The sequence below is a fragment of the Callithrix jacchus genome, chromosome 17, assembly GCF_049354715.1.
Source record: "Callithrix jacchus isolate 240 chromosome 17, calJac240_pri, whole genome shotgun sequence".
NCBI classification, from domain to species: Eukaryota; Metazoa; Chordata; class Mammalia; order Primates; family Cebidae; genus Callithrix; species Callithrix jacchus.
The window spans coordinates 45,017,735-45,045,034 of record NC_133518.1 but is presented as its reverse complement, the minus strand read 5'-3'; the positions used below and the strand labels follow the sequence as shown (position 1 = coordinate 45,045,034).

The 27,300-nt window shown below is 37.6% G+C and overlaps 1 protein-coding gene and 1 non-coding gene across 4 annotated transcripts in view; one reads left to right on the top strand and one right to left on the bottom strand.

Annotated features, from left to right (window-relative positions):
* The window catches only part of COPB2 (coat protein complex I subunit beta 2), a 47,533-nt gene that overhangs the window by 19,735 nt on the left and 498 nt on the right, over window positions 1-27,300 (bottom strand). For all 3 annotated transcript variants that reach the window (XR_013528611.1, XM_035278293.3, XM_002759545.7), the window contains exons 2-13: window positions 21,988-22,125; window positions 18,115-18,201; window positions 17,789-17,915; window positions 16,794-16,942; window positions 14,168-14,314; window positions 13,221-13,320; window positions 12,429-12,571; window positions 11,680-11,879; window positions 9,896-10,006; window positions 7,660-7,748; window positions 7,465-7,571; window positions 143-286 (exon numbers count right to left, since the gene is read on the bottom strand). Coding sequence is in view for 2 of the 3 variants with exons in the window: in XM_035278293.3 (XP_035134184.1) it covers window positions 143-286; window positions 7,465-7,571; window positions 7,660-7,748; window positions 9,896-10,006; window positions 11,680-11,879; window positions 12,429-12,571; window positions 13,221-13,320; window positions 14,168-14,314; window positions 16,794-16,942; window positions 17,789-17,915; window positions 18,115-18,201; window positions 21,988-22,125 (1,542 nt within the window). In the remaining variant the exon portion in view is untranslated. The remainder of the gene's footprint in view (window positions 1-142; window positions 287-7,464; window positions 7,572-7,659; window positions 7,749-9,895; window positions 10,007-11,679; window positions 11,880-12,428; window positions 12,572-13,220; window positions 13,321-14,167; window positions 14,315-16,793; window positions 16,943-17,788; window positions 17,916-18,114; window positions 18,202-21,987; window positions 22,126-27,300) is intronic.
* On the top strand, window positions 26,395-26,496 carry LOC118149028 (U6 spliceosomal RNA). Its single transcript, XR_004736198.1, has one exon. It is a non-coding gene; the product is annotated as a U6 spliceosomal RNA (small nuclear RNA).

Here is a 27,300-nt window from a genome sequence, read left to right as displayed (position 1 = left end):
TTTCACATTTCACCAGAAACCCTTAAATGCTGTATCCCCAAACCTAATTTATAACGAAATGTTAAAATCAGTAAAGTCTGTTTTAAGACTATAAATCATTTAAAAACAAAGCTAAAAGCAAAAGTTGTGCTGATGTAATTACCTCAAAGGCATCTTCAATGCCATCTTCAGTAACTCCCTCATGTGTTTCCTGTGCAGCCAAGACTTTTTCCGATAGATACTTAAGGATAAAAAATGATTCCTCAGTAGCAATACAGACTAGCTCTCCAGAGTCAGACCAGAAAATCTGCAACACAACAAAATCATAGACAACTGATTTGGATTTCCGAGTGGAGATGACAAACTGCACATACTTGGTTTCTAACAACATTTATCTTCTTATATCAAGATAATAAGTATTCACTTAACAATTTTATGTGGTATTATTTGGGAGGGTGGCCAGGGCAGAGCTATGCTATTTAGCCTAGCAATGGAAAGACCAAAAGGAGACAGGAAAGGAGAGCTGTCAGTAAACACTTAATGTGCTACAATTTAGAGGACCAGTAGCCTATTTCCGATTGCTCTAGAACAGTGTTTATCACCTTTTTTCTTTTTTTTTTATTTTCACTCACCCTCCCTAGAAGTCTTTCTGGACATTTTTCTAATCACCTCCCCCAGTGAAATTTTAATACCACATATACAGTGTATATGTTTATACATATGTAATGAATATACATATGTAATGAATATACATATGTATAGCTATGCTGTATTTATAAAAGACCCCCAAGCCAATTTTTATACCCATTACGAATGCATGCTTGGGGATCCAAGATGGCCGAACAGGAACAGCTTTGGAGAGTAGTTCCCAGTAGGAACAACACAGAGGGTGAGTGCCACTGCATTTCCAAATACATTTTCACTGCCCATAGACCAGGAGATTCCCGGGCCGAAAAGTGCCACAAGTTTTCAGCATGGCAGTTTCAGCTGGTGCCAGCGTGGTGCACAGAAACTCACACAAATCTGGACAGCCATTTCAACTGGCACCTGGAACACCTGGGAGACAGAGCCACCCATTCAACTTAAAGGGAGGGGGCAGAGAGACAGGTAGCTAGGTGATCTGGCTTGGCAGGTACCACTCCCACACCAACAAGCAATCTGAAATGCTCTGCACTGAGAGTTTCACAGCAAGTGCAGCTGGACCCAGGACGGTCCAGCTCAGTGGGGAAGGGCGACCACCACTACTGAGGCAGTTCACACAGCAGCTGGGCAGAGCCTGCAGCAGCTCAGCAATGCCTCTGCTGGCAGACTGTGACTAGACTACTCTGTGCAGGGCAGGGCATCTATGAAAAAAGGCAGCAGCAAGACAGGAACTTATAAATAAAGCCAACCTTCCTAGGACAGAGCACCTGCCAAAAGAGGTGGTTATGAGTTCCACTGCAGCAGACTTAAAAGTAACTGCCCAGCAGCTCTGCACAGAACAACAGAGCTCCCAGCACAGCACCTGAGCTCTTCTAAGGGACAGACTGTCTCCTCAAGCAGTTCCCTGACCCCAGTATACCCAAAGAGATACTTCATAAAGGAGAGCTCAGGCCGACATCTGGCAGGTACCCTTCTGGGATGAAGATAACAGAAGAAACTGGCAGCAACTCGTACTGTTATGCAGACCCTGTGGGTGATTCCCAGGCAAGCAAGGTGTGGAGAGGACCTCCAGCAGTCCTGCAGCAGAGGGGCCTGACTGTTAGAAGGAAAACTAAGAAATAAATAACTTCACCATCAACAAAAAGGACATCCACTCAGAGACCCCATCTGAAAGTCACCAACTACAAAGACCACAGGTAGATAAAGCCACTAAGATGGGAAGAAACCAGCACAAAAAGGATGAAAACACCAGAAAGAAGAAAGCCTCTCCTCCTCCAAAGATCACAACTCCTCACCAGCTATGGATCAAAGATGGATGGAGAATGAATCTGATAAGTTGACAGAAACAGGCTTCAGAAGGTGGGTAATAACAAACTTCTCAGAGCTAAAAGAACATGTGCTAACCCAATGCAAAGAAACGAAGAACCTAGAAAAAAGGTTAGATGAGATGCTAACTAGAATAAACAGCTTAGAGAAGAATATAAACAACTTGATGGAGCTGAAGAACACAGCATGAGAACTTTGTGAAGCATACACAAGTTTCAATAGCCAAATCGACCAAGCAGAAGAAAGGATATCAGAGATTGAAGATCAACTCAATGAAATAAAATAAGAAGGCAAGAATAGAGAAAAAAGAGTGAGAAGAAATGAATAAAGCCTCCAAGAAATAGGGGATTATGTGAAAAGACCTAATCTACGTTTGATAACTGTACCTGAATATGATGGAGAGAATGAATCCAAGCTGGAAAACACTCTTCAGGATATTATCCAGGAGAACTTCCCCAACCTAGAAAGCCAGGCCACCATTCAAGTCCAGGAAATACAGAGAACACCACAAAGATATTCCTCAAGAAGAGCAACCCCAAGGCACATAATTGTCAGATTACCAGAGTTGAAATGAAGGAAAAAATGCTAAGGGCAGCCAGAGAAAAAGATCAGATTACCCACAAAGGGAAGCCCATCAGACTCATAGGAGATCTCTCAGCAGAAAACCTACAAGCCAGAAGAGAGTGGGGGCCAATATTCAATAACCTTAAAGAAAAGAACTTACAACCTAAAATTTCATATCCAGCCAAACTAAGCTTCATAAACAAAGGAAAAAGAAAAGCCTTTATGGACAAGCAATTACTGAGAGATTTCATCATCTCCAGGCCTGCCTTACAAGAGCTCCTGAAAGAAGCACTAAACAAGCAAAGGAACAACCAGTATCAGCCACTCCAAAAACATAATAAATGGTCAAGACCATCGACACAATGAAAAAACTGCATCAACAGGCAAAACATCAAGCTAGCATCAAAATGGCAGGATCAAATTCACACATAATGATATTAACCCTAAATGTAAATCGGCTAAATGCCCCAATTGAAAGACACAGACTGACAAATTGGATAAAAAATCAAGACCTCATCAGTGTGCTGTATGCAGGAAACCCATCTCACGTGCAAGGACATACATAGGCTCAAAATAAAGGGATGGAGGAAGATTTATCAAGCAAATGGAGAGCAAAACAAAGCAGCAGTTGCAATTCTAGTCTCTGATAAAATGGTCTTTAAACCAACAAAGATCAAAAGAGACAAAGAAGGGCATTACATAATGGTAAAAGGATCAATGCATCAAGAGGAGCTAATGATCCTAAATATATACACACCCAATACAGGAGCACCCAGGTACATAAAACAATTTCTTAACAACTTACAAAGAGACTTAGACTCCCACGCAATAGTGGGAGACTTTAACACTCCACTGTCAATATTAGATCAATAAGAAAATTAACAAGGTTATCCAGAACTTGAACTCAGATCTGCACCAAGTAGAGCTAATAGACATCTACAGAACTCTCCACCCCAAATCCACAGAATATACATTCGTCTCAGCACCACATTGCATCTACTCTAAAACTGACCACATAATTGGAAGTAAATCACTCCTCCACAAATGCAAAAGAACAGAAATCATAACAAACAGTTTCTCAAACCACAGGGCAATGAAATTAGAACTCAGAATTAAGAAACTAACTCAGAACCACACAGCTTCATGGAAACGGAACAACTGGCTCTTGAGTGTTGACTAGATAAACAATGAAATGAAGGCAGAAATAAGGATGTTCTTTGAAACCAACAAAAACGAAGACAGAATGTACCAGAATCTCTGGGACACATTAAAGCAGTGTCTAGAGCAAAATTTATAGCAATAAATGCCCACATGAAAAACAAGGAAATATCTAAAATCGACACCCTATTGTCAAAATAGAAAGAGCCAAGAGGAGCAAGATCAAAAAAACTCAAAAGCTAGCAGAAGACAAGCAGTAACTAAGATCAGAGCAGAACTGAAGGAGATAGAGACATAAAAAACCCTTCAAAAAAAAAGTCAATAAATCCAGGAGCTGGTTTTCTGAAAAGATCAACAAAATAGACCACTAGCCAGATAAATAAAAAAGAAAAGGGAGAAGAATAAAATAGATGCAATAAAAACAATAAAGGGGATATCACCACTGATTCCACAGAAATACAAACTACAATCAGAGATTACTACAAACAACTCCATGCACATAAACCAGTAAACCTGGAAGAAATGGATAAATTCCTGGACACCTGCACCCTCCCAAGCCTAAACCGGGAAGAAGTTGAAACCTTGAACAGACCAATAACGAGGGCTGAAGTTGAGGCAGCAATTAAGAGCCTACCAACCAAAAAAAGTCCAGGTCCAGACAGGTTCACAGCTGAATTCTTCCAGACATACAAAGAGGAGCTGGTACAATTCCTTCTAAAACTATTCCAAACAATCCAAAAAGAGGGAACCCTTCCCAAATCATTTTATGAGACCAACATCATCCTGATACCAAAACACAGCAGAGACTCAACAAGGAAAGAAAACTTCAGGCCAATATCCATGATGAACACAGATGCAAAAATCTTCAATAAAATACTGGCAAACCGATTGCAACAGCATATCAAAAAGCTTATCCATCACGATCAAGTAGGCTTCATTCCAGGGATGCAAGGCTGGTTCAACATACGCAACTCTATAAACATAATTTACCACATAAACAGAACCAAAGATAAAAACCACACGATTATCTCAATAGATGCAGAGAAGGCTTTCGACAAAATTCAGCAGCCCTTTATGCTAAAAACTCTCAATAAACTAGCTATCAAAGGAATGTATCTCAAAACAATAAAAGCTATTTACGACAAACCTACAGCCAATATCACACTGAATGGGCAAAAGGTGGAAGCATTCCCTTTGAAATCCGGCACTAGACAAGGATGCCCTCTCACCACTCCTATTCAATATAGTATTGGAAGTTCTAGCCAGAGCAAGTAGGCAAGAAAAAAAAATAATGGGTATTCAATTAGGAAAAGAAGAAGTCAAATTGTCTCTATTTGCAGATGATATGATTGTATATTTAGAAGACCCTATCATCTCAGCCCAAAATCTCCTTAAACTGATAAGCAACTTCAGCAAAGTCTCAGGATACAAAATAAATGTGCAGAAATCACAAATATTTTTATACACCAATAACAGACTAACAGAAAGCCAAATCATGAGCAAACTCCAATTCACAATTGCTACAAAGAGAATAAAATACCTAGGAATACAACTAACAAAGGATGTAAAGGACCTCTTCAAGGAGAACTACAAACCACTGCTCAAGGAAGAAAGAGAGGACACAAACAGATGGAGAAACATTCCATGCTCATGGTTAGGAAGAATCACTATTGTGAAAATGGCCATACTGCCCAAAGTAATTTATAGATTCAACGCGATCACCATCAAGCTACCAATGACCTTCTTCACAGAACTGGAGAAAACCACCTTAAATTTCATATGAAACCAAAAGAGAGCCTGCGGAGCCAAGACAATCCTAAGCAAAAAGAACAAAGCTGGAGGCATCAGGCTACCTGATTTCAAACTATACTACAAGGCTACAGTAATCAAAACAGCATGGTACTGGTACCAAAACAGAGATATAGGCCATTGGAACAGACAGAGGCCCTGGAGGCAACACCACACATCTACAACCATCTGATCTTTGACAAACCAGACAAAAACAAGCAATGGGGAAAGGATTTCCTGTTTAATAAATGGTGTTGGGAAAACTGGCTAGCCATGTACAGAAAGCAGGAACTGGACCCCTTCCTGACACCTTACACTAAAATTAACTCCAGATGGATTAAAGACTTAAACATAAGACCTAACACCACAAAAACCCTAGAAGAAAATCTAGGCAAAACCATTCAGGACATAGGCATAGGCAAGGATTTCATGACTAACACACCAAAAGCATTGGCAACAAAAGCTAAAATAGACAAATGGGACCTAATTAAACTCCAGAGCTTCTGTACAGCAAAAGAAACAATCATTAGAGTGAACCAGCAACCAACAGAATGGGAAAAAATTTTTGCAATCTACCATCTGACAAAGCTAATATCCAGAATCTACAAAGAACCAAAACAGATTTACAAGAAAAAAAAAAACCCATCCAAAAGTGGGTGAAGGATATGAACACTTTGCAAAAGAAGACATATATGAGGCCAACAAACACATAAAAAAATGCTCATCATCACTGATTATTAGAGAAATGCAAATCAAAACCACATTGAGATACTATTTCACACCAGTTAGAATGGCAATTATTAAAAAATCTGGAGACAACAGATGCTGGAGAGGATGTGGAGAAATAGGAACACTTTTACACTGTTGGTGGGAGTGTAAATTAGTTCAACCATTGTGGAAGACAGTGTGGCACTTCCTCAAGGACCTAGAAATAGAAATTCCATTTGACCCAGCAATCCCATTACTGGATAATATACCCAAAGGATTATAAACCATTCTGTTATAAAGAGACATGCACACATATGTTCATAGCAGCACTGTTTACAATAGCAAAGACTTGGAACCAATCCAAATGCCCATCGATGATAGAATGGACAAGGAAAATGTGGCACATGTACACCATGGAATACTATGCAGCCATAAAAAATGATGAGTTTGTGTCCTTTGTAGGGACATGGATGAATCTGGAAACCATCATTCTCAGCAAACTAACACAAGAACAGAAAATCAAACACTGCATGTTCTCACTCATAGGCGAGTGTTAAATAATGAGAACACATGGACACAGGGAGGGGAGCATCACACACTGGGGTCTGTTGGGTGGGGGCCAAGGGAGGGATAGTGTGGGGTTGGGAGGTCGGGGAGGGATAACATGGGGAAAAATGCCAGATGTAGGTGACAGGGGTATGGAGGCAGCAAACCACATTGCCATGTGTGTACCTATGCAACAATCCTGAATGATCTGCACACATACCCCAGAACCTAAAGTACAATTAAAAAAAAAAAAAAAAGAATGCATGCTCTAGAACCCAGACCCGAGGACAGCTGGTTGGTTTCCAAAGATAATCTCCTGACAGTGAAAACTGTCAAAGCAGTGGGCAGTTCTAAATGTAAACACTTTGTCACTGAAGATGGTCACCTCAAGTTCAAGCAGCTATTATCAAAACATATGAAAAGGTTTTCTGAACTATGTGGAAGAAGGCCTTTCCAAGTCAAGAATTCTCTGACTTCCTGTTCTCAAAGCATGTTTTTTCCTTCTGTCAAAATGGCACTCCCACTTACCTTCAATTGCTCAGAAAATCAGGATTGTGGTATCCTAATGAGGCAGTAGACATTGTGTATTTCAAAAGTACAAAAAGTTATACAAATTCTAAGTGCTGTTTTATATTTTAAATGTCTTTTGACAATGGAAGAGGGACAGCAGAGTACAAAAGACACTTCTTGGCCTTAGGGACCCAGAACTCATCACAAAAATATTCCAGAAACAACAATGGAGGGGAAACTCACATGTTTGGGCTGAATTTCAATTCTTCTTATGAGTTCTGTATTGTCCCAGTCATAGAAGGCTAAGCCATTTACAGATCTGACTCCCAATAAGAAGCCTCCATAGATACCTAAAGGGAACATAAAAAGAGCTTTGCTTAGGCATTTTTGAGACATTAAAAAGCATCTAAATATGTATCATATGTAGACCACACTCACTTTCTGCTCCAAAATCTGGTTTAAATGATTTTTTTTCCTTAAAGTTCTTAAATATCTTTACAACACTGTTGCTCTCTCTTATTGCATACCTGGGAGAAAAAAGGGAAGGCAAATGTAACATATTATATACTAAATCATAATTCCACCAAATATTGAAAATATCTTCAAATTTTTTCAGTAATTATGCAAAAATATAAAATAGTATTTGAAGATTCTCTGATGTACTGTTTTCCTAAGAGATCAGAGAACTCCTTACAGTTGGAGAAATGATTTAACACTGTGTATGACATGAATTACTAGGGCTTACAAACCATTTTAGAAACTGAAAATGACCCAAATGTCCACAATAGTTGAATGATTAAACAAATTATGGTGTTTTCATACACTGAAATACTACTCTGCAAATAAAGAAACACATTACTAATTCAGGGAAGAATATGGATGAATCTCAAAAACATTATATGAACAAAAGATGCTAGACACAAGAGTGCATACTGTATGATTCCATTTATATGAAACTCTAAAGACAAATCTAATCTATACAGTGACAAAAGGCAGACTGGTTTGATGGTACTGGGGAATGGGTGGGTAGGGGGTTGTGGCTGACTGTTACTGGAGACAAGGGGATTTTGGGTGGATGACAGAAATGTTCATTTGACTCTGTTGGTGGTTATGGATTACATACATTTGCCCAAATCTACTGACATGACCAGCAGTCCTCCCTTATCCATGGGGGATATGTTCTAAGCCCCAATGGATACCTGAAACTTCAGATAGTAGTGAATCCTATATACACTACGTTTTTTCCTATAATGTAAGAGATGGGTAGCATATACAATATAGATATGCTAGACAAGGGGATGATTCATGTCCCAGGTGGGATGGCTCAAGATTTCATCACGCGACTCAGAACACTGGGCAAGTTAAAACTTATGAGTTGTTTATTTGTGGACTTTTTCACTTAATATTTTTGGAACACAGTTGACTGTGGGTAACTAAAACTGCAGGAAGGGAAACCACAGATGGGGGGACCACTGTACAATTAAATGGTACATTCTGTCTTCAGTAAATTATACCTCAATAAGGGTGACTTAAATAATAACAACTGTGACAAATGGCTCATTAGTCAGTCATACTCAGCAACAACCTAGGAAACTGATTATTTTCAGGCCTCTGCCTTGAAAAAAGGGGCTGTGGCTATCACTGGATATTTGAGATTGTGTGAGGAAGTGATGTGATGAGAGCTTTGCTCAGAACAGGAAAGATGCTGAGCAAGGTCTTAGCTGGATAAAGCTGAAAAAAGGGAACTATCAAAATTGCTTTCTTGGTGAGAGAAAGCAATTCATAAACTGTAACTTTGCTTAAGATAAAAGTACTTTTGAATACACAGAACTATATGTGTATAAGTGTATTTAGGAAATTCATGAAAAGATCAGAACAATTCCATACCTCTCAATCAATTACTGTTATAACATTTTTTAGAATGTATCTTCTTTTGCAGTGCTGAGGCTTAAGTTACCCCACTGTTGGGGGCAAGATGAAACATAAAATGTGGGGCAAACAAAACTAAAAAAAACTGTGAAGATGTAATTCAGTTGTGTGCTCTGAAAACACCAAACCCCTAATGTTTATTACATGCATTAAACAGGGATAAAGAAAGGAACCAGAGCCAACGACTAGTAAAAAAGCCAGAGTTAAACCATCTTTCCTGCTTTTAATGAGAACATTTTACGAACACTCTGGATTCAGACAGAAATTAGTTAAGAACAGGCAGCGGGAACAATCACAGAAAATAAGTTTTAATAAATTTCTCATCAAAATGATCAAATCACAGCATCCCTCCCAAGTAGCTTATAAAGGGGCAGTAGCACCTCAGGACACCACATGTTAGGGAGGGCATGCCAAGGCCTGTCAAAGCAGACTTGAGGGTCTACTGTGCCTTAAGCCCATAAAGCAACAGGTCCTGCCATGGGCTTCATCAACGAAATGGGTTCTGGATCCCCATAGGAATGGATTATATCAGCTTGAGTGAGCGAGCTCAACACAGAACAAAGAAAGGGCAAAGACAGCTCAGGCTATATAGTTGCCTCTGACTCTAATCTTACAGTGGACAGCTCTGGTGAGAACTGTTTTTTAACAAGGAGAAGCACAGCCAACATCAAGCCTCGAGTCTCTCAAGCAGCACATAACACATCTGCAATCAGGGCAAGCTGGCTATCGCACAGGCAAAACTTACTCTGAGGAATCGTGGGCCCATGCAAACTCCTGAGCAGATCCAAAGCTCTTGTTTCTCAATGCCATTGCCGTGTAGATGATATACTCCCCATCACCACAGACCACCACAAACCTAGAAATCACCGAAGCCAGGGAGGGAAGTACAGAGGACCAAAGACACGTAGGAGTTAAGAAACAGTAATTCATGTTAATGGTAAAAGAATTCTAATAACAAACGTTTTAGCTCATTATTACAATTTAACATCTTTTAAATGTTATGCATTTCTTTGAATACAAAGCTACAAGAAAAATTCTAGCCAACAAATCAAAAAGGAAATTATGAATATGGCACTACTGCTGAAATGTTACTGGAATAGCCTTCTCATAAATAAAGGCAACTAGAGACAGGAAGGTGAGAATGGCTGGAGATGCAAGGGAGGAGGATTCCAATTATTCAACCAGTACTTGTTGAGCACCAAGATGCCTAGCACTTTGCTCATGACATTTATACCACAGGAAGGCACTATATTATTGCAAAGACTATCTTCATTTTAAAGCTGGTCATTCAAATATCTCACTCCAGTTTTTAAAGACTGTTAAATTTATCAAAACACAGAAGATATTTTAACATTTAAATAATGAGTAAAAACAGAATGCTTGGCTCACGCCTGTAATCCCAGCACTTTGGGAGGCCAAGGCGGGTGAATCACGAGGTCAGGAGATCAAGACCATCTTGGTCAACATAGTGAAACCCCGACTCTACTAAAGATACAAAAAATTAGCTGGGCATGGTGGTGCATGCCTGTAATCCCAGCTACTCAGGAGGCTGAGGCAGGAGAATTGCCTGAACCCAGGAGGCGGAGGTTGCGGTGAGCCGAGATTACACAATTGCACTCCAGCCTGGGTAACAGAGCGAAACTCTGTCTCAAAAAAAAAAAAAAAAAACAACACAATGCTGCATAGTCAACTAAAATTTTCCCAATGGCTTTAAAACAACTCTCTTTAAAGTTATTTATAACACTGTAAAGGCTGGTATCAAAAGACTGCCAAAGGCAAAACTTATGGCAAAGAATGTTTTACGATATTAAGGGAAATACTCCTAATGCATTCTTAACCTTCATAAGACTATTATGTTACAAATAATTATGAATACCATTTACTGAACTAGGCGGCATACTTGGTTTTATCTTTTGTCTTTTTCAATACTCAGGACAGCATTACAAGATGCCCAGATCTATTGTAAAATAATATTTAAAGCTCCACAGGTTTAGACTTAACTGTGCTAGAAACTCTTCTCTCACCAGATGTTTGGTGACTTACAAATCTTAAGGGAGAAGTTCAACTAACAGTTCAAATTACACATAAGAAACAGAATTATTACCAATCGCAAAACTTTTTCAAAAGACACACATCTCAGAGTCAGGTTTTCTTCTTAAGAGCAGTAAGTCAGCAAGCATTTAGAGAGGGCACCTACCAAGTCTCAGCATAAGACATACTCCTTGCCCTCAAAGGAGCACACAAGAACACAAACTCAATGCATGTGAAATAACAGTAAATAGTACTATTTAACTATTCAAAATTGTGTGGTATAGAACAAGGCCAGGAGGGCAAACATGCTCTATCTTTCATGCCAACTTGTTCGACTAGCATGGCTACCTATAGCTGTGCTGAGAATTGTGGGGCCAGGGCAAAAGCACACAGAGGAATGATCAGAGATGCCAACCACAAGTTAAGAGTGGACTGTGGATCTGCAAACCTGTTCTAACATACACAGAAGCTGAGAGACAAATTTTGGTGATGGCTTACCGCCCATTAGGATTGTGCTGAATAGTCTGAGGGTATATTTCACAACTGCCCATATCCTTTACTGCCAGTGGCAATCTTTCTCCATCTTTAATTTCAGCATCTCCCATTGCCTTTAGGTTGGCCTGCTGGACTTCTGAATGCTTGGCCCAAATTATCTTTCCATTGGCATCCATGGACATTGCAGGTTCCTCCCGACCAAGCTGAAAGAAAGACAAATAGCTCTCAGCAATGAAAAGGAAAATGAAGCCAGGCACAGTGGTTCACGCCTGTAATCACAGCACTTTCGGAGGCCAAGACGGGAGGATCACGAGGTCAAGAGATCAAGACCATCCTGGCCAACACGGTGAAACCCCATCTCTACTAAAATTACAAAAATTAGCTGGGTGTAGTAGTCCCCAGCAACTTGGGAGGCTGAGGCAGGAGAATCGCTTGAACCGAGGAGGCAGAGTCTGCAACAAGCCAAGATTGCACCACTGCACTCCAGCCTAGTGACAGAGCAAGACCCTGTCTCAAAAAAAAAAAAAAAAAGAAAAGAAAAATGAATAAAACCATAATAAAACAGATTATTTTTCACCTCACAGAGAGCTCTATTTCCTTTCTTCCACTTTAAATCTTCATTGCTTAATGTCTAGTGCTTAATCAAAGAAGTGCCAGTTTTACAAAACTGGTGAATTGGAAGATGACAATATTAAAATACAAAGAAAATGTCTTTGCCTATGCCCACCTACTGAGAGGGATAGTTTAATTACCTTAACAATGATGCTCCCTTCATCATAGCCCAAAGCGACATTGTTGGACCCTCTTAGACTGGCCACGCACCATACCCTCTCCATTCCATAATTCAGTGTGCTCTCTAGCCGGTAGGTGCTTGAATGCCAAATACGTACTGTTCCTAAAAAGAACAATGTAAATATTCCCTTTTGATACAAACATCTGACAATAAACTGTGTCAGGTAAGACACCCATGGAAGTCTTTCTATTCAAAAAGATAACACTTCCCGGCAGTTTAACGACCAATTTTTTGATCTCCTGTCTTTAAATGATTTTAAAAAGCAACATAAACTAACAACAGACAACATATAAGAAACAAAACCTAAGACTTACAATTTTAAACATGAAATAATAACCGGATTTTCTGGGTAGAGTATTTCCTATGTGCCAGATGCTTTCTACACATGATTTCTTCTCACTATAATCCTATGAAGTGGATATATGTGTTTCCATTTCATAATTTGCCCAAACCACACATTCATGAAGTAACAGCCTGACAGGTTTGTTTGACTCCAAAGCACATGCTTTTTCAATTTTTCTCTAGGACATCTGATGGTCCTCTTATTTAAGTGACAAAATCAAAATACATGAGAATGGTAATAATGATGCTAATGAAAATAATGTCCCTTTACTCTTTTGTTTATAGCTTAAGTCTAGTACTTCAATCAAAATCCTTGGAAATCTCCAATTACAATGCAGAGACATTACTTGCTTTAAATGCCCACTCAGTAGTTAGCAACACAGGGAATAAACATACCCTTCTAACTTACCATCTTCTGAACCTGTAATAATAATTGGCAACTCAGGATGAAAGCTGGCACAAGACACATTTTGGGCATGTCCTTCCAATGTCTGCACACATGTTTTATTCTGTAATTAAGAAATAGAAAACATTTATTAGTGAAAACCATGTAACCAGACCAACCTTAAATTTCTCAATGTGTAGATACATTATAAATGATGGTAATTAGTTATGACAATCTAAATAATATCCAATACAGATATTTTTGAAATAGGATGATCTTGTTTTACATATATTTTATCTAATTATTTTATAAAATAAATGTAAATATAACTATCATATTTAAATAGGGGGGAAAAAACCAAGCAGGCTTTCATCTGAATATTATTCCCCCAAATTCTCAGGATAATGGATTTTCCCCTTAAAACTCACACCAACTATCACTGGCTAATTAGACTGTACTGCTTTAGCATTTAATATTTTTATTCTGAATAAGTACAAATTTGAAAATATTTCAAGGTAAAACTGACTTTCTAGGCCTCATTTTATTAATTGCTTATGAGAACTTTTGTTGTGAAAAAAATATCAAAATATAAGAAAATCTTAGGGATAGGAAGCATGTTAAGAGTTATAACTAGGTTTACAAGAGTTCTATGTGGCAAAATGATTGGTATTTGTTGATCTGCTGGCTTACAAATAAGAATGAAGATTATGGAGGAAAATTCAACATTAAAATGTTAAAATTTCTAAATGCTGTTATGAAATGAAATATGAACATGCTGATATTTTATTTTTAAAATCTTGATATGCATTGTTTTCATTTTTATGGAGAAATCTGGGAACATAGTTTAGGTGCAAATACTGATACTTTAAGTTATTATGCTGTGAACAGATTTCAACAACCCAAGTCTTAACTGTCCTATAAGAAGTAGTAAGAGACATATCTAACATATAGGAGGTTATGAAAAATTGTACCTGATAATCCCATATTTTAACAAGACGGTCATCTGCACCTGAAATGAGGTATGGTTTGTCCCCACCACTGTAGTAATCAATGCAATTGACGCCTTTCTCATGTCCTTCCAGAGTGAAGTTTGGTGACGAAGAGCCCAACTGCCACACCTTCAGAGAGCAACAGCATCTGCCAGTCAATATGAGGCCTTGCTTTTCAAAAGGCAAATCTACCACATTTCTGACATATTATGTAAAATGCCAAAGCTCAGGAGAGAACAGCTATGAAATTTTATTTTTAAATCTGTTTGGTTTTTGTTCTTTCTCATGTTACTTGAATTTTCAGGGGGTGAAATCACCATGGTGTTCTCTAAAAGAAGCACCAATTTCCAGGCTTTATCTCTAGAGATTATAACTCAGTCAATCCACAGTGAAGTCCAGGAATCTAAGTGTTTAAGACTTTGAGAAATATTACTTGAAGGGTATGAAATTACTTTATTAGAGATTTAATATACAGCTCATGAAAGTGGATTTAGTAAGATATATTAAAAGTGGCTGGGCATGGTGGCTCACACCTGTAATCCCAGCACTTTAGGAGGCCCAGATGGAAGGATCACTTGAGCCCAAGAACTCAAGACCAACTTGGGCAACACAGCAAAACCTCATCTCTACAAAAAAGTAAAAAATTAGCTGGCCATGATGGCACATGCATGTAGTCCTAACAACTTGAGAGGCTGAGCCAGGAGGATCAGTTCAGCCCAGAAATTTGAGGTTGCAATGAAAGGTGATCATGCCACTGCACTCCAGCAGGCAACAGAGACTGTAACTCAAAAATATATAAATAAATACATAAAGATATATTAAAAGGAAATAATTACTGCTTAATTAAAATTTAAAGTGTAGAAAATGGTTAAAAATTACCACAGCACAGGATTAAGCTTTATCTTTACAAATATTTACTGAGTGCCCACCGTATGATGGGGGGCCCTGTGGGGAGTATAAAGATGTGTAACAAATATTTATCAATTACTGTATAAAATAAACTTTACTGGAACTGAAGATGATTCTTGTTTTCAAGATAAACCTAATTTAGTAAAAAAGCTTAAAACTAATTTCAAACTTAATCTATGTCAAAAAACAAGGATATAATACTGATTGAATGGTAGAAAAAAAAAGAAAAAGAAAATAAGAAAAAATAAGCAAAGATAATCCAATGAAAAGCAAAATAACTAAGGTCAAAGCCCTAAGATATTCGGACACATAACATTTTACATAAAGGAAAACTATTAACAGTGCTACATAGGTAATAAAAGTTAATTTAAGTCTATGCATATGGGACTATTTTAAATATTATGATTAAAAAAGGAGTCAGGAGCGGTGGCTCACGCCTGTAATCCCAGCACTTTGGGAGGCCGAGGCGGGTGGATCACGAGTTCAAGAGATCGAGACCATCCTGGTCAACATGGTGAAACCCCGTCTCTACTAAAAATACAAAAAATTAGCTGGGCACAGTGGCGCATGCCTGTAATCCCAGCTACTCAGGAGGCTGAGGCAGGAGAATTGCCTAAACCCAGGAGGCAGAGGTTGCGGTGAGCCGAGATCGTGCCATTGCACTCCAGCCTGGGTAACAAGAGCGAAACTCCGCCTCAACAAAAAAAAAAAAAAAAAAAAAGGAGCATAACTGCACTCACTGCAACATGTATTAAGCATCTTGGACAGGTAAGGCGCTTTGCTGTTTGCTACTGAATGTGTGGGGGAAGCGACTGACACATAATTTCTACCCTCCAAATCCAGCATTTCAGGGGAGAAAGATTTCCAAAAAGATGTAAGTATAATTCAATCTAAGAAAGGCTGAAACAGAGGCAAAAAAGCAGTGGAAGAAATGGGATAAGCATAACTTGATTTGTCTAGAGATGAAGTGGATGTCTGACAAGAGCTCCTCAAGAGCAAATATTTGTGCAAAGCCTTAAAAGCTGAGTAGTTCTCTGGAGGAAAATATATCAAAACAGGAAAACAAAGAGAACTGCAGGCAGAGGGAACAGTTCAATAAAGTAAGGTTTTGTGAACATTCACGGCCTCTCTATAGAGGATGGTGAGTAGACAGTAGGAGACATCGCATAATAATAGCCCAGGCTAGTCTTGGAAATCCTTGTATTCCACACTAAGGCATTTGGACTTTATCCTTAGATCAGGAACTGACAAGATGCAATCTGTGTTTTAGGAAGATACAGCAGCAGTGTGGTGAAATGGAGCAAAAAAGAGAGAATAAAGGCATATGGAATTTAAATGTAAAATAGATGAACAATGAGCAGAAGTCAATAATGAATATGCTAAAAGGAGAGGAAAGTAGTAACCTAGAAAAGATACGGGCATTTTCTTATTCTGGGTTTCCAAAGGCCAAAAAATTTTTATGACATGCTGCTTCCACAACAAAAAATGCTCCTTCATTAAGAGCACTGAGTTGCCACAATATTTTTCTAAACAAAACAGGTCCTTTAGATTAAAATGAGAAGTCCTATTGTGACTTCAAAATAGGCTTTTGAGAAACACTTTTAAGATGGGTAAATTTATGGCCAATCAACAGTAAAACACTTAAGGCAAGTATAGTTCACTAATAAGGAATAACTGACACACCATGTGAACACCCTACCTTGATAGTCCTGTCCAAAGAGGCGCTGGCAAACTGGTTATTATCTTTGGGGTTGATCACAATCTGCATGACATAATGGGTGTGTCCTTCAAACACTTGCGAGCAAGACCATTTTTTATCCCAGTCCCAGAGCTTAATAAGCATATCATCTAGGCCGAACGAAAGTCTCAGGTTAGTTTTAATTTCTATATTTTTTTACTTCAGAACTAAGACACAGTCTTCAGGGGAAGCAAACCTAACACAAATCACATAATTCACTACTTATAGAAATAGAATCAAAACTGAACAGTTTTCAAAATGCTTATTTATCTTAAAAATACATTTAACTCTGTAGAAAAATGGAGATTAAATAAATAGATTAAAAATAGCAAATATAAAAATTTTGTGAAAAAAACTTAAAAGTTCAGTGGGCATTAAAGAATGACAAAAGAGTAATAAAAATTTGATTAGAATCTAAGCATGACTGAATAGTGATAGCAAAGACTATGTAGAGAACAAGCATTTGCCCTGACAAGACTGGTTTTTAAAAAGTTTTTAATTAGTTCCTAATTTTTAGTTTAGAAACATTTCAAAGAGCTATTACCAATTCAGGGCTATTTCTTTTACCAGTCCTCCAAGAGGTCTACTGCTTATACATAATACCTAGGACCAAACTAGTTTAAATACATTCAACTGACTAGAGTCTATGGCAATTTGCCAAAAACTCACTCATCAATATGTAAATGACCTTTCTCTTCAGATGTTTAAACATCTAAACTTGCAGGTCTTCTCTGACAGGAATTGGAGCACTCATTATACAAATCCTAAGTACAGTTGATATTTCATTAAAGTACAAACACAAGCAGCATCAATAGCCCAGTAATGGATCTAAATAGTTTAAAGGCTGCTTGGAATTAGAATTCTATTTGTAACAGCAGTTAAAGAATAGCATGTCTCAGTGAACGAAAATGAATTACCCAAAGAGATGCACATGACCAAAAGTGGTCATCTCTTACCACTGCTAGTTAGAATGAAAGGCTGGGTTGGATGAACAGCAATACAGCGAATGTAGTCTGAGTGTGCTTCAAACATATGAACTCTCTCCAGAGTATTGTAATTGAATACTCTAATCTGCATGTCATCCTAGAAACAGAAATTTTAAAAACATCATCTCTATTATCAATTATACAAAAAACTATTACAGGCTCAAGAAATGAAGTCTATGCTGCAAAACATTGCTGTAATTAACAAAAACAAATTGGGAGTCAAAATCCTACAACTAATTTACATAATCATTGATCAATTCAGAAAATGGGAATAGAGTTTCATATTAATTACTTACTGCTCCTGTCACAACCCAATTCTTCCTTGCAACAAACTTTGCAGCTCGAACAGGAAGATCACATACTTCAAATGTCTTCACCAGTGTCTAAAATGTATCAAGAATACACAAACTGAGCTATACGAAAATAACCACAAAATCTACTCTGCTATATTTCAAACATCCAATTTTTTAGATCATTTCTCATTTCAATATATTCTCAGGCTTAAAATATAAAAGCTTAACATTTAAATTTTTTAACAAGACCAATTGTCTTTCAGGAGATTCAAAATTAAAACACTTTTTAAAAACAAGAGAAAGCAAATGTCCACAAGATGATATTCCAGATCCTCTGTGATCCAGCCCCTCCCTCCCTTTTCCAGCCTCACCTTTGGCTACTCCCAGCCTCATCTCTCCTCCTGTTCCTTCTGCCTTGAAAACCCACCCATGGAAACTTGTACTTCCCTTTCATAATGTAGCACCTCATAATTATGTTTAGTGCCAGTCTTTCCCGCTAAGCTCTCCGAAGGCAGTAATATTTTTCACACTGTATATGCAGTAGCTAGAACAGTGGCTGGCACACAATTAGTATTTAATAAGTATTTGTTGAATGAATTAGCTTAGTTTTTCTTTTTGAGACAGTCTCACTCTGTCACCCAGGCTAAAGTGCAGTACAGTGCCACAATCTCAGCTCACTGCAACCTCTGCCTCTTGGCTTCAAGTGATTCTCATGCTTCAGTCACCCAAGTAGCTGGATTACAGGTGTGCGCCACCATGCCCAGCGAATTTTTGTATTTTTAGTACAGATGGGGTTTCACCATGTTGGCGAGGGTAGTCTCGAACTCCTGGCCTCAAATGATTCACCTGCCTCAGCCTCCCAAGTGCTGGGATTACAGGCATGAGCCACTGCACCCGGTCAGTCTTTTTGAAATTGAAACCCATAAAAGTGACTCTTGAACAAGGTATAATTCTTTTGCATGCTTTAGCAATATGATTCCATATAAATGTTATTTCTTATTAGTAAAATATGAAAACAGTGATTCATTTGTTCCCCCAAGCTGCTCAGAATGGAATTATACATATAGCATAAAGCTAGAAAACTAGGAGATCCTCCTAAAAAAGGAGAGATAATGGTACCTCTTTGTCCTCCTTCTTTGATGCCTGTTCTTAAAATTCTGAAAGTCAAACTATCATTTTCCAGTCCTTTTTTGTATCAGAGTGCAAAAATGAAATAACTAAGAAACTCAATATAATCTTAATGACTCATTAACCACGTGTGCTAAAAAAGTAATAGGGACTGGATAAGCACTGTTGAGCCTACTCTGGCTTTTCAAGACAGAGTTCAACGATTCTTTAGACAAAGGCTGAATGAAGAGGGACTTCGGCTCCAACCTGTAGAATTACTACCAGCTGACTATGATACAGATACTGAGAGTAGACAGAACATGCAATCTATAACACAGCAGAGAAATCCACAAAGCTCATGAGGAGACAACAAACCCAGGGATCTGCTGAACAGTAAAAATAAAGCAGATGCAGAACAAACAGCCAAGGTTCAAGACCATGTTAGGGGATATGACTGATGCAAATGAAGAGTAAGAAAGGCTACATATGCAATACAGACAAATGCTCAATGTGGATTAGGAAAGTATGTCTAATGACTAATACTTACATGGTACTTTATAGATTTCATTCACACTTTTATCTAAATTTATTTGATCTTTTTGACAATCCTGTGATGTAGGGAAGGCAATAATTTCATCCTCACTTCAGATTAATAAACAGAGGCTCAGCATGGTTAAAAAGCTTGCCTATATAATTTAATCAGCAAGGTGGCTTCAAATCCTAAAATACTGTGTTTTTTAAACCACTGCATGTACCAACTCAAAAAGTATATAGTATCTCCATATTTGAAATTCAAATATATCTGAATTTACTTCCAAAATGTTTTTGGCTCTCTCAAGAATTTGCTCTCAATATAGGAGTGGTAAATAACTCCTGTTGGTGCTATAAACACAGGGGAAAAAACAGGGAGAACCAAAGACGGATCAATCACTGAACAAAGACTTACTGAGTATCTACTACAAGCCTGACAGTGTGTCAGGAAGTGCCCCATACACTGGACCATTAGTGGGAAACAAGATGAGGATATCCTTGTCCTCACAGAACCTCCATTCTTGGAGAAAAGAAGGAAATTAAAAGTGAAATTACCAATGAGATGAATTACAAAAGGGCATAGCAGATGGTCCTGTTACATGGCACAAAAAGGTATAGATAGAAGAGAAAAAGGAGGCAAAGTGGAAATGCAGATAAAGCAGTGATATATTACAATAAAGTCTAGAGAAAGATAAGAAAAGTATGCCTGGGCTTTAGAACACAGGACAGTCAAGTGATAGAGCTGAGAGACAGGTAAATGTAGCTGATAAGAGAGAATCCCTAGGAATAATCAAGGAGAGAGGACACCAACATATCTGTTAAATATAAAATCAGAAATACTTTAAACATCTAAAGAACTAAAGCAAAAGGGGGAAAAATGGTTATTTGCATCAAAGCAAAAAGAATTCACAAGATCTGAAACTGCCAAGAACAGAAATTCTGAACTAGTGATAAGAGAAATGCCTATTATTCATTCATAGAACAAAGAAATTATTGAGCACTTACTATGTGCCAGGTGATGTTATAGGCTCTGGGATACAGCAGAAAAGAAAATGTTAATTTGTATAAAATGTCACTGATGGACTAGGATATGGTTTGGATTTGCTTCCCTACCTGAATCACATGTTGAATTAGAGGAAGGCCCTGGTGGTAGGTGATTGGATCGTGGGGGTGGATTTCTCCCTTGCTGTTCTTGTGATAATGACTTCTCATGAGACCTGACGGTTTAAAACTGTGTGGCACTTCCTGCTTCGCTCTCTCTCTCCTGCCACCATGTGAAGAAGGTGCTTGCTTCCCCTTCCCCTGCTGCCAAGATTGTAAGTTCCCTAAGGCCTCCCAGTCGTGCTTCCTGTTAAGCCTGTGGAACTGTGAGTCAATTAAACTCTTTCCTTCATAAATTACCCAGTCTTAGGTAGTTTTTTATAGCAGTGTGAGAACGGTTTCATAAACCATCAGGTCTCATACAGGGTATGAGTTTAGTGTACAGACATTTCTGTTTCATTACAGTGAGTATAAAAGTGTACAGGTGTTTTTAGGTTTACTTCTGGCTTTGGTTCCTTGATCCTATTTTGCCATTTTAAATTCCTCAAATGTCCATTTTACCTGGATTTCAAGAACTTAACTTTAGACACAAATGTATGGAACAGTGCTAACTATATTCTTTGTACTCTTAAATATACTCTAGGAAGACTGGAAAATATGAGATAAACTAATTTGAAGGATATGTTATTTACTCAGGGAAAAGAGAATGAGTCAGGCATCTAGGCAGACAATCTGTAAGATGTGTGTATAATCAAAAGCTGATTATAAATATTTCCCTGATATATTCCCTACAATGCTGAAAGAATTATCTGCATATCATTACACTGAATATTTAAGGGAAAAAATAAATTTTAAAATACCATTCTTAAGACACAATATTCACTGAATGGAAAATGAACAATTAAATATTTTAACAAGTGATCCTATAATAGCATCAGTTTTCTCAATTTCAAAACAAAGCTAATACTACCTAAGTCAGAGTTGTTATATTTAAATATTGTATATAACATACCCAGGACAGTTTCTCCTATAAACTATCCCTTCATACATGTTAGTTCCTTCATATTTAAAACACTGTGTACCAATTTGAGAAAGCAGTTTGCATATAGCTTCTGGATTCTGTTATTTCTTCTCTTTCATTATAAAAACAGTTTAACATAGTATTTTATTTCTAATAAAGTCTTGAAAAATTCCTACCTGTGTTTCATGATTCCAAACACACACACTGCCATTGTAAAGACTTGCCAACATCCATGGCTCTGTAGGATGCAAATCCACACTCTTAACTCGATCAGATCTAGCAGTTAGCTTTCTTTTGATATCAAGTCGCAGAGGCTAAAAAGAAACATTAAAAACAGTACATTACCAGACCTATAAATCAATCAGTTACTATTTTGCTAAGTTATTGACACAGTTTCAAGTCTAAGCACCTATTTCTTCACTCACACATACAAAAAATCAGAATATTTAACATCTTAAGATTTATAGCAGCAGTCTTCAAACTTTGCTCTAACGATTCCTTTAGTCTTCAAAAATTGTGAGGACCCCAAAGAGCTTTTGTTCATGTGAGTTTTATCTGTTGATATGTTACCATGTTAAAAATTAAACCTCATACAACTTTATTTATATATAATTCATTTTCAACTAACAAAAATAGATCTAGTAAATGTTAACTAAAATAACATGTTTTAATGAAAAATAACTGTTTTCAAAAAAGATTAAGAAAAGTGGCTGTATTTTACATTTTTGTGAAACTCTTTACAATCTGACTTAACAAAAGAGAGTTTCTCATGTCTGCTTCTGCCTTCCATATGTCATGACATGTTGTTTTGATTAATGTATACAAAATAATGCCTAGTCTCACAGATACCTAGTTGGAAAGTGAGGAATATCTTAATAGGTTTTTCAAGTAATAAGATTTACTCTTCAAAATTTGAGAAGTAGAAGTTTTTTAAAGGTTACTTACAAGGTAAAATCTGAAACCATATCAATAAGCTGTTTATACTTTGCTACATTAAAATCCATTGGTTTAGTCCATACTTTGATTGGATCTTTCTCTCATGCATGTTTTTGTAACATTAAGCATTGGTCATTTGGAAAATGCCAGTTCACTGAATTATGCACATCTTCTAGATGCTGACATCATTATACTTTATAAAAAAAATTACATCCACTAATTTCACCACCTACTTCAACTGATAAGCCTTTAAACCATTGGAAATCCATCAAGTTCAGAGTTTTTCGAAGTTCTAATTTTCACTTGAAAGCTCTTCTTTCATCATTGGCAACACTACAGGGACCAGCCAACCACTTTCAGGTTTTTAAAAAAAAGTCTGTCAAATATTCAAGTCTGAATAAGCAGAGTTTCTGTCATTGTTTCAAGTAAAGCTTACAACTTAAAACAGTACAAGTGCTTTTCTTTGAGATAACCATCATACTTCACTACGCAGTAGAACTGATTTATGCATACTCTCCATTTCACCAAACAGAATTTAAAAGATGCATACTGAAGTGTGAAGAAGTAATAAAATTTTTACTGTTTCATCAATGACATTCTTAAGTGAAAATGGCTTTGAAAAAAAATTGTGTAACAATGAAGGATATACTGTCAGTACAATTTGGTGTCACTTCACTAGCAGTTTTACCTTCCATTACTTTTGCACCATCAGTGCAAATATGAATATTTTGAAAGTTGTCAATAGAGTCTCACTGTTAAGAAAACAGTTTTAAAACTGTGGACCTCCTAAAAGAGTATTAGGGACTCTTAAGAAATCCCAGATCACATTTTGAGAAGCTCTGGTTCATAGAATTACCTAGGAAATAAATTTTAAATATTCACAAATCACAATTTTGTGCCCTGGTCAATAGTGTCATATCAGAAAATATTCTGAAGAAGTGTTATTCATGAAGTCTTAATAACCCTAAAGCATAATATTAAATTAAGTTCTTTGGAGAAAAGTGGTAGATTTATCTTGGGAAAATATTAGTAAGTGCTAGGTAATGTAATATGTGATCAATAAAGGTTATATCCCTGTGCATGACAGCCTCTGGTGTCAAATGGGAATGTTGGAAATATTTTAATGGATTTAAATTACAGAAACATAATGAAAATTGGAACAATTTAAAACAAAAACATTCTCTCAAGTCAGAAAATACTAAGTTTATGATAGCCTTTTTCCAGTCAAATTCTTCCTTTGAACTACAGAAGAGACAATGATTTGAGTAACTATTTTCTCCATTCTCAAAAAAAATGCCATTGTAGGAGAAAAGCAAATTCACTATATACAATGATATCTTAGAGCAATGGGCTTAATTCTCTCTAGGAGGCATGCTGTGAAAAGACTGATTTAAAATACACTTCCCGTTCAACAGGTCTTAAATGCAACCTAAAAGCTCATTTGGCAAGTTGAGTTACTGTCAAATCTTTATTGCTGTGATATTCTATGATGATCATAAGTGGGACCGAAATTTAAGGTTACTTTTCAATGTAAAAAGAAGATCTAGCAGAGAAAATTTCCTAAGACAAAACACCTCAGCGCTTTTACGCATCTTTTTGGGGGTTATGAAATTTGGGTCACTGACTACTTCAAGTCTTGTTCTATCCACACCTCCTTCACTTTCAGCAACAACCTTTACCTCTTACTTTAAAAGATCAGAAGAGTTCTCTGGCTCTTCTCTTCAATTTCTTAAAAAATGTTTTCGCTGTCATCAATCCCTTCCTCTCTATCTCCAATTTTCTTTTCTTTTTTTTTTGAGACAGCATCTTACTCCGTCGCCCAGGCTGGAGTGCAGCAGCGCAATCTCGGCTTACCACAACTTCTGCCTCCCAGGTTCAAGCAATTCTCCTACCTCAGCCTCCGAGTAACTGGGTACTGCAGACACTCACCACCACGCCTGGCTTGTTTTTATATTTTCAGTAGAGACAGGGTTTTACCATATTGGTCAGGCTGGTCTCAAACTCCCGACCCCAGTTTTCTACTTTCAAATCATCATCTTCACATTCCTTGCTAGTTCAGAAAAACAAGGCTTTCTACTTTATCCATTTCTGAATTCTGCCCCATAAATTACTATAGCAAATTTTAACTTCTTTTTAAATCTCTTAGGAGTCAATAGGTATGAAGTATCTATTATGTACCAGGCAGGAACCATGGTGAGGGTTTACATACAAGCCAGCATATCTCACAATTTTCCTCCAGTAAAGAGGAAATTGGACACTTACAAATTGTGAACATTTTACTTTAAAACATTTTAACTTATTGATTACTGAGTAAAAGTGATGCTACATAAGTTGAGCCAGAGAACTCTGAGCAAGCCCAGTAAACCTCTAATACTCCCAAAGCACAAATCTCAGTTTAAAACAGAACAGGCAGCTGGATGTGGTAGCTCACACCTGTAATCCCAGTACATTGGGAGGTTGAGGCAGGCAGATCACCTGAGATCAGGAGTTCAAGACCAGCCTGGCCAACATGCTGAAATCCCGTCTTTACTATAAATGAAAAAAAAAAACAAAAACTTAGCTGGATGTGGTAGCACATGCCTGTAGTCCCAGGTACTCGGGCTGGAGAATCGCTTGAACCTGGGAGGCAGGGGTTGCAGTGAGCTGAGATGGTGCCACTACACTCCACTCTGGATGACAGAGCAAGACACCGTCTCAAAAAAAAAAAAAAAAAAAAAAGTGTGATAATATTTCTCTTAACAGTTAAGTGATCATTTTGAATAAGAAAATGTACTAGATACTTTGGGACAAAGATGACTAGGATGCTCACACTGTATCCTCAACTCTCAATGTCTCCCTCCATCTTCCAAAATCTGGATGCATTTAGGAGTCAGCTTAAGTGCCACCGCCACCAGTAAGATCTTTCTAGTTGCCCTAGCCTGAAGCATTCTTTCCTAGGGAATCCTATAGGATTTCATTTTAATTGTTCATGGTACACTTGTGTACACATATTTTCTTGCTTTCTAGACTAGATGCTCCTTAAAGGCAGGGTTATTTATGATACATATCTTCATCTCCAGATCACCTTATACATTTGAGTATGGGGGTTTAAGTCATGATGGATTTAAATTTCAGTTCCACCACTCATTTCAGATGCACAATACTGGATAAACTTACTTAACCTCTCAAGTTTGACTTATATAAAACAGGGATATTATTATCTACCTCTTAGTGCTGTAAGAATTAAATTCAGAGTTAACCAGTTACAGCAGTGCTTGGCCTACAGTAACCACCTCATAAACGTATAACTCACAGCTGCTGTGAGAATTAGGCAGCCATGTTTAGCAAAGTGCATGGCACAGAGTAAATACTCTATGGTAAATGTGCAAATGAGTAAATTCACGTTTTTTATTTTCCACAAAGGATTTAAAATATATTAAAAAAATCAAGGCAATATTTCCTTATATAAATACATTGGTAAATGTAAAGACAGCATTAAAAAAATGAAATTAGGCAGATCCAAGGGCCTTTTAAAACGTCCATTACTGCAACCAAAGCAGACCCAAACTAGAGCAGGTAGTTAGTAATACGAAGTGCTCTAATTAAGAGGCTTGAGGACTTGTTTGGGGACTGTAAACTGGGTGTCCAAGAAAGTTCATGGATGGCGGGAGCTTCAGCAGCACATATACTAAAATTGGAAGGATACAGAGATTAAGTATGGCCTCCTGGGCAAGGACGACACACAAATCCCTGAAGCATTCCATACCTTTTATAAAACAAAATTAAAAAAAAAAAAAAAGAGTCTATGTTGGGGAGTTGGGGTGGTGGTGGTGAAGAATGCATTGCATTTTATGCAAAAATGTTGTTTCACTGTGAACTTTTTATGGGAGTATTCATAACTTTTTACTGTTTCCAGTTCCAACTTTGCCACAGCTAGCCTTACAGAAACTTAAAAAGATTTTTTAACTGAAGAGGAGGGGCTTAATCCTTAGCGTCTTCAAGCTCCAAAATGTTTGATTCTGTCCTTTATAAACAAGTTTTTCTTAAAGGCAGAAAAACGTTTAAATGTAAAATTCTTTCTTTGTGAGATGGGGGTCTCACCCTATTGCCCAGGCTGAAGTGCAGTGGCACTATCTCGCCTCACTGCAACCTCGGCCTCCCAGGTTCAAGCGATTCTCCTGCCTTAGCCTCCTGAGGGCAGCTGGGATTGCAGGTGTGTGCCACCACGCCCAGCTAATTTTTTTTTTGGTATTTTTAATAGAGACGGAAGATATTCTTACACTATTCTTTCCTTATTTTTATAACACTCTTGTGCTATTCTAGGGCGTTTTTTAGGGTTATGGTGATAATAACAAAGTGCTCAAACAAGTACTATTCTAACCACTGTATTTGCAAATGCATAAAAGCATGCCAGCCAGTGTTATACACAGCATCCACTTCCTCGCAACGCTGCTTCTCCCCCGCGAAACCCAAGAGCTGAGAAACCAAAGCATTTGAAATTCCATTTTTGACCCCATATACTTTTTTTTGGCTTCTCTGCTTAAGTTTATAGTTTGTAGTCAGCACACATCATT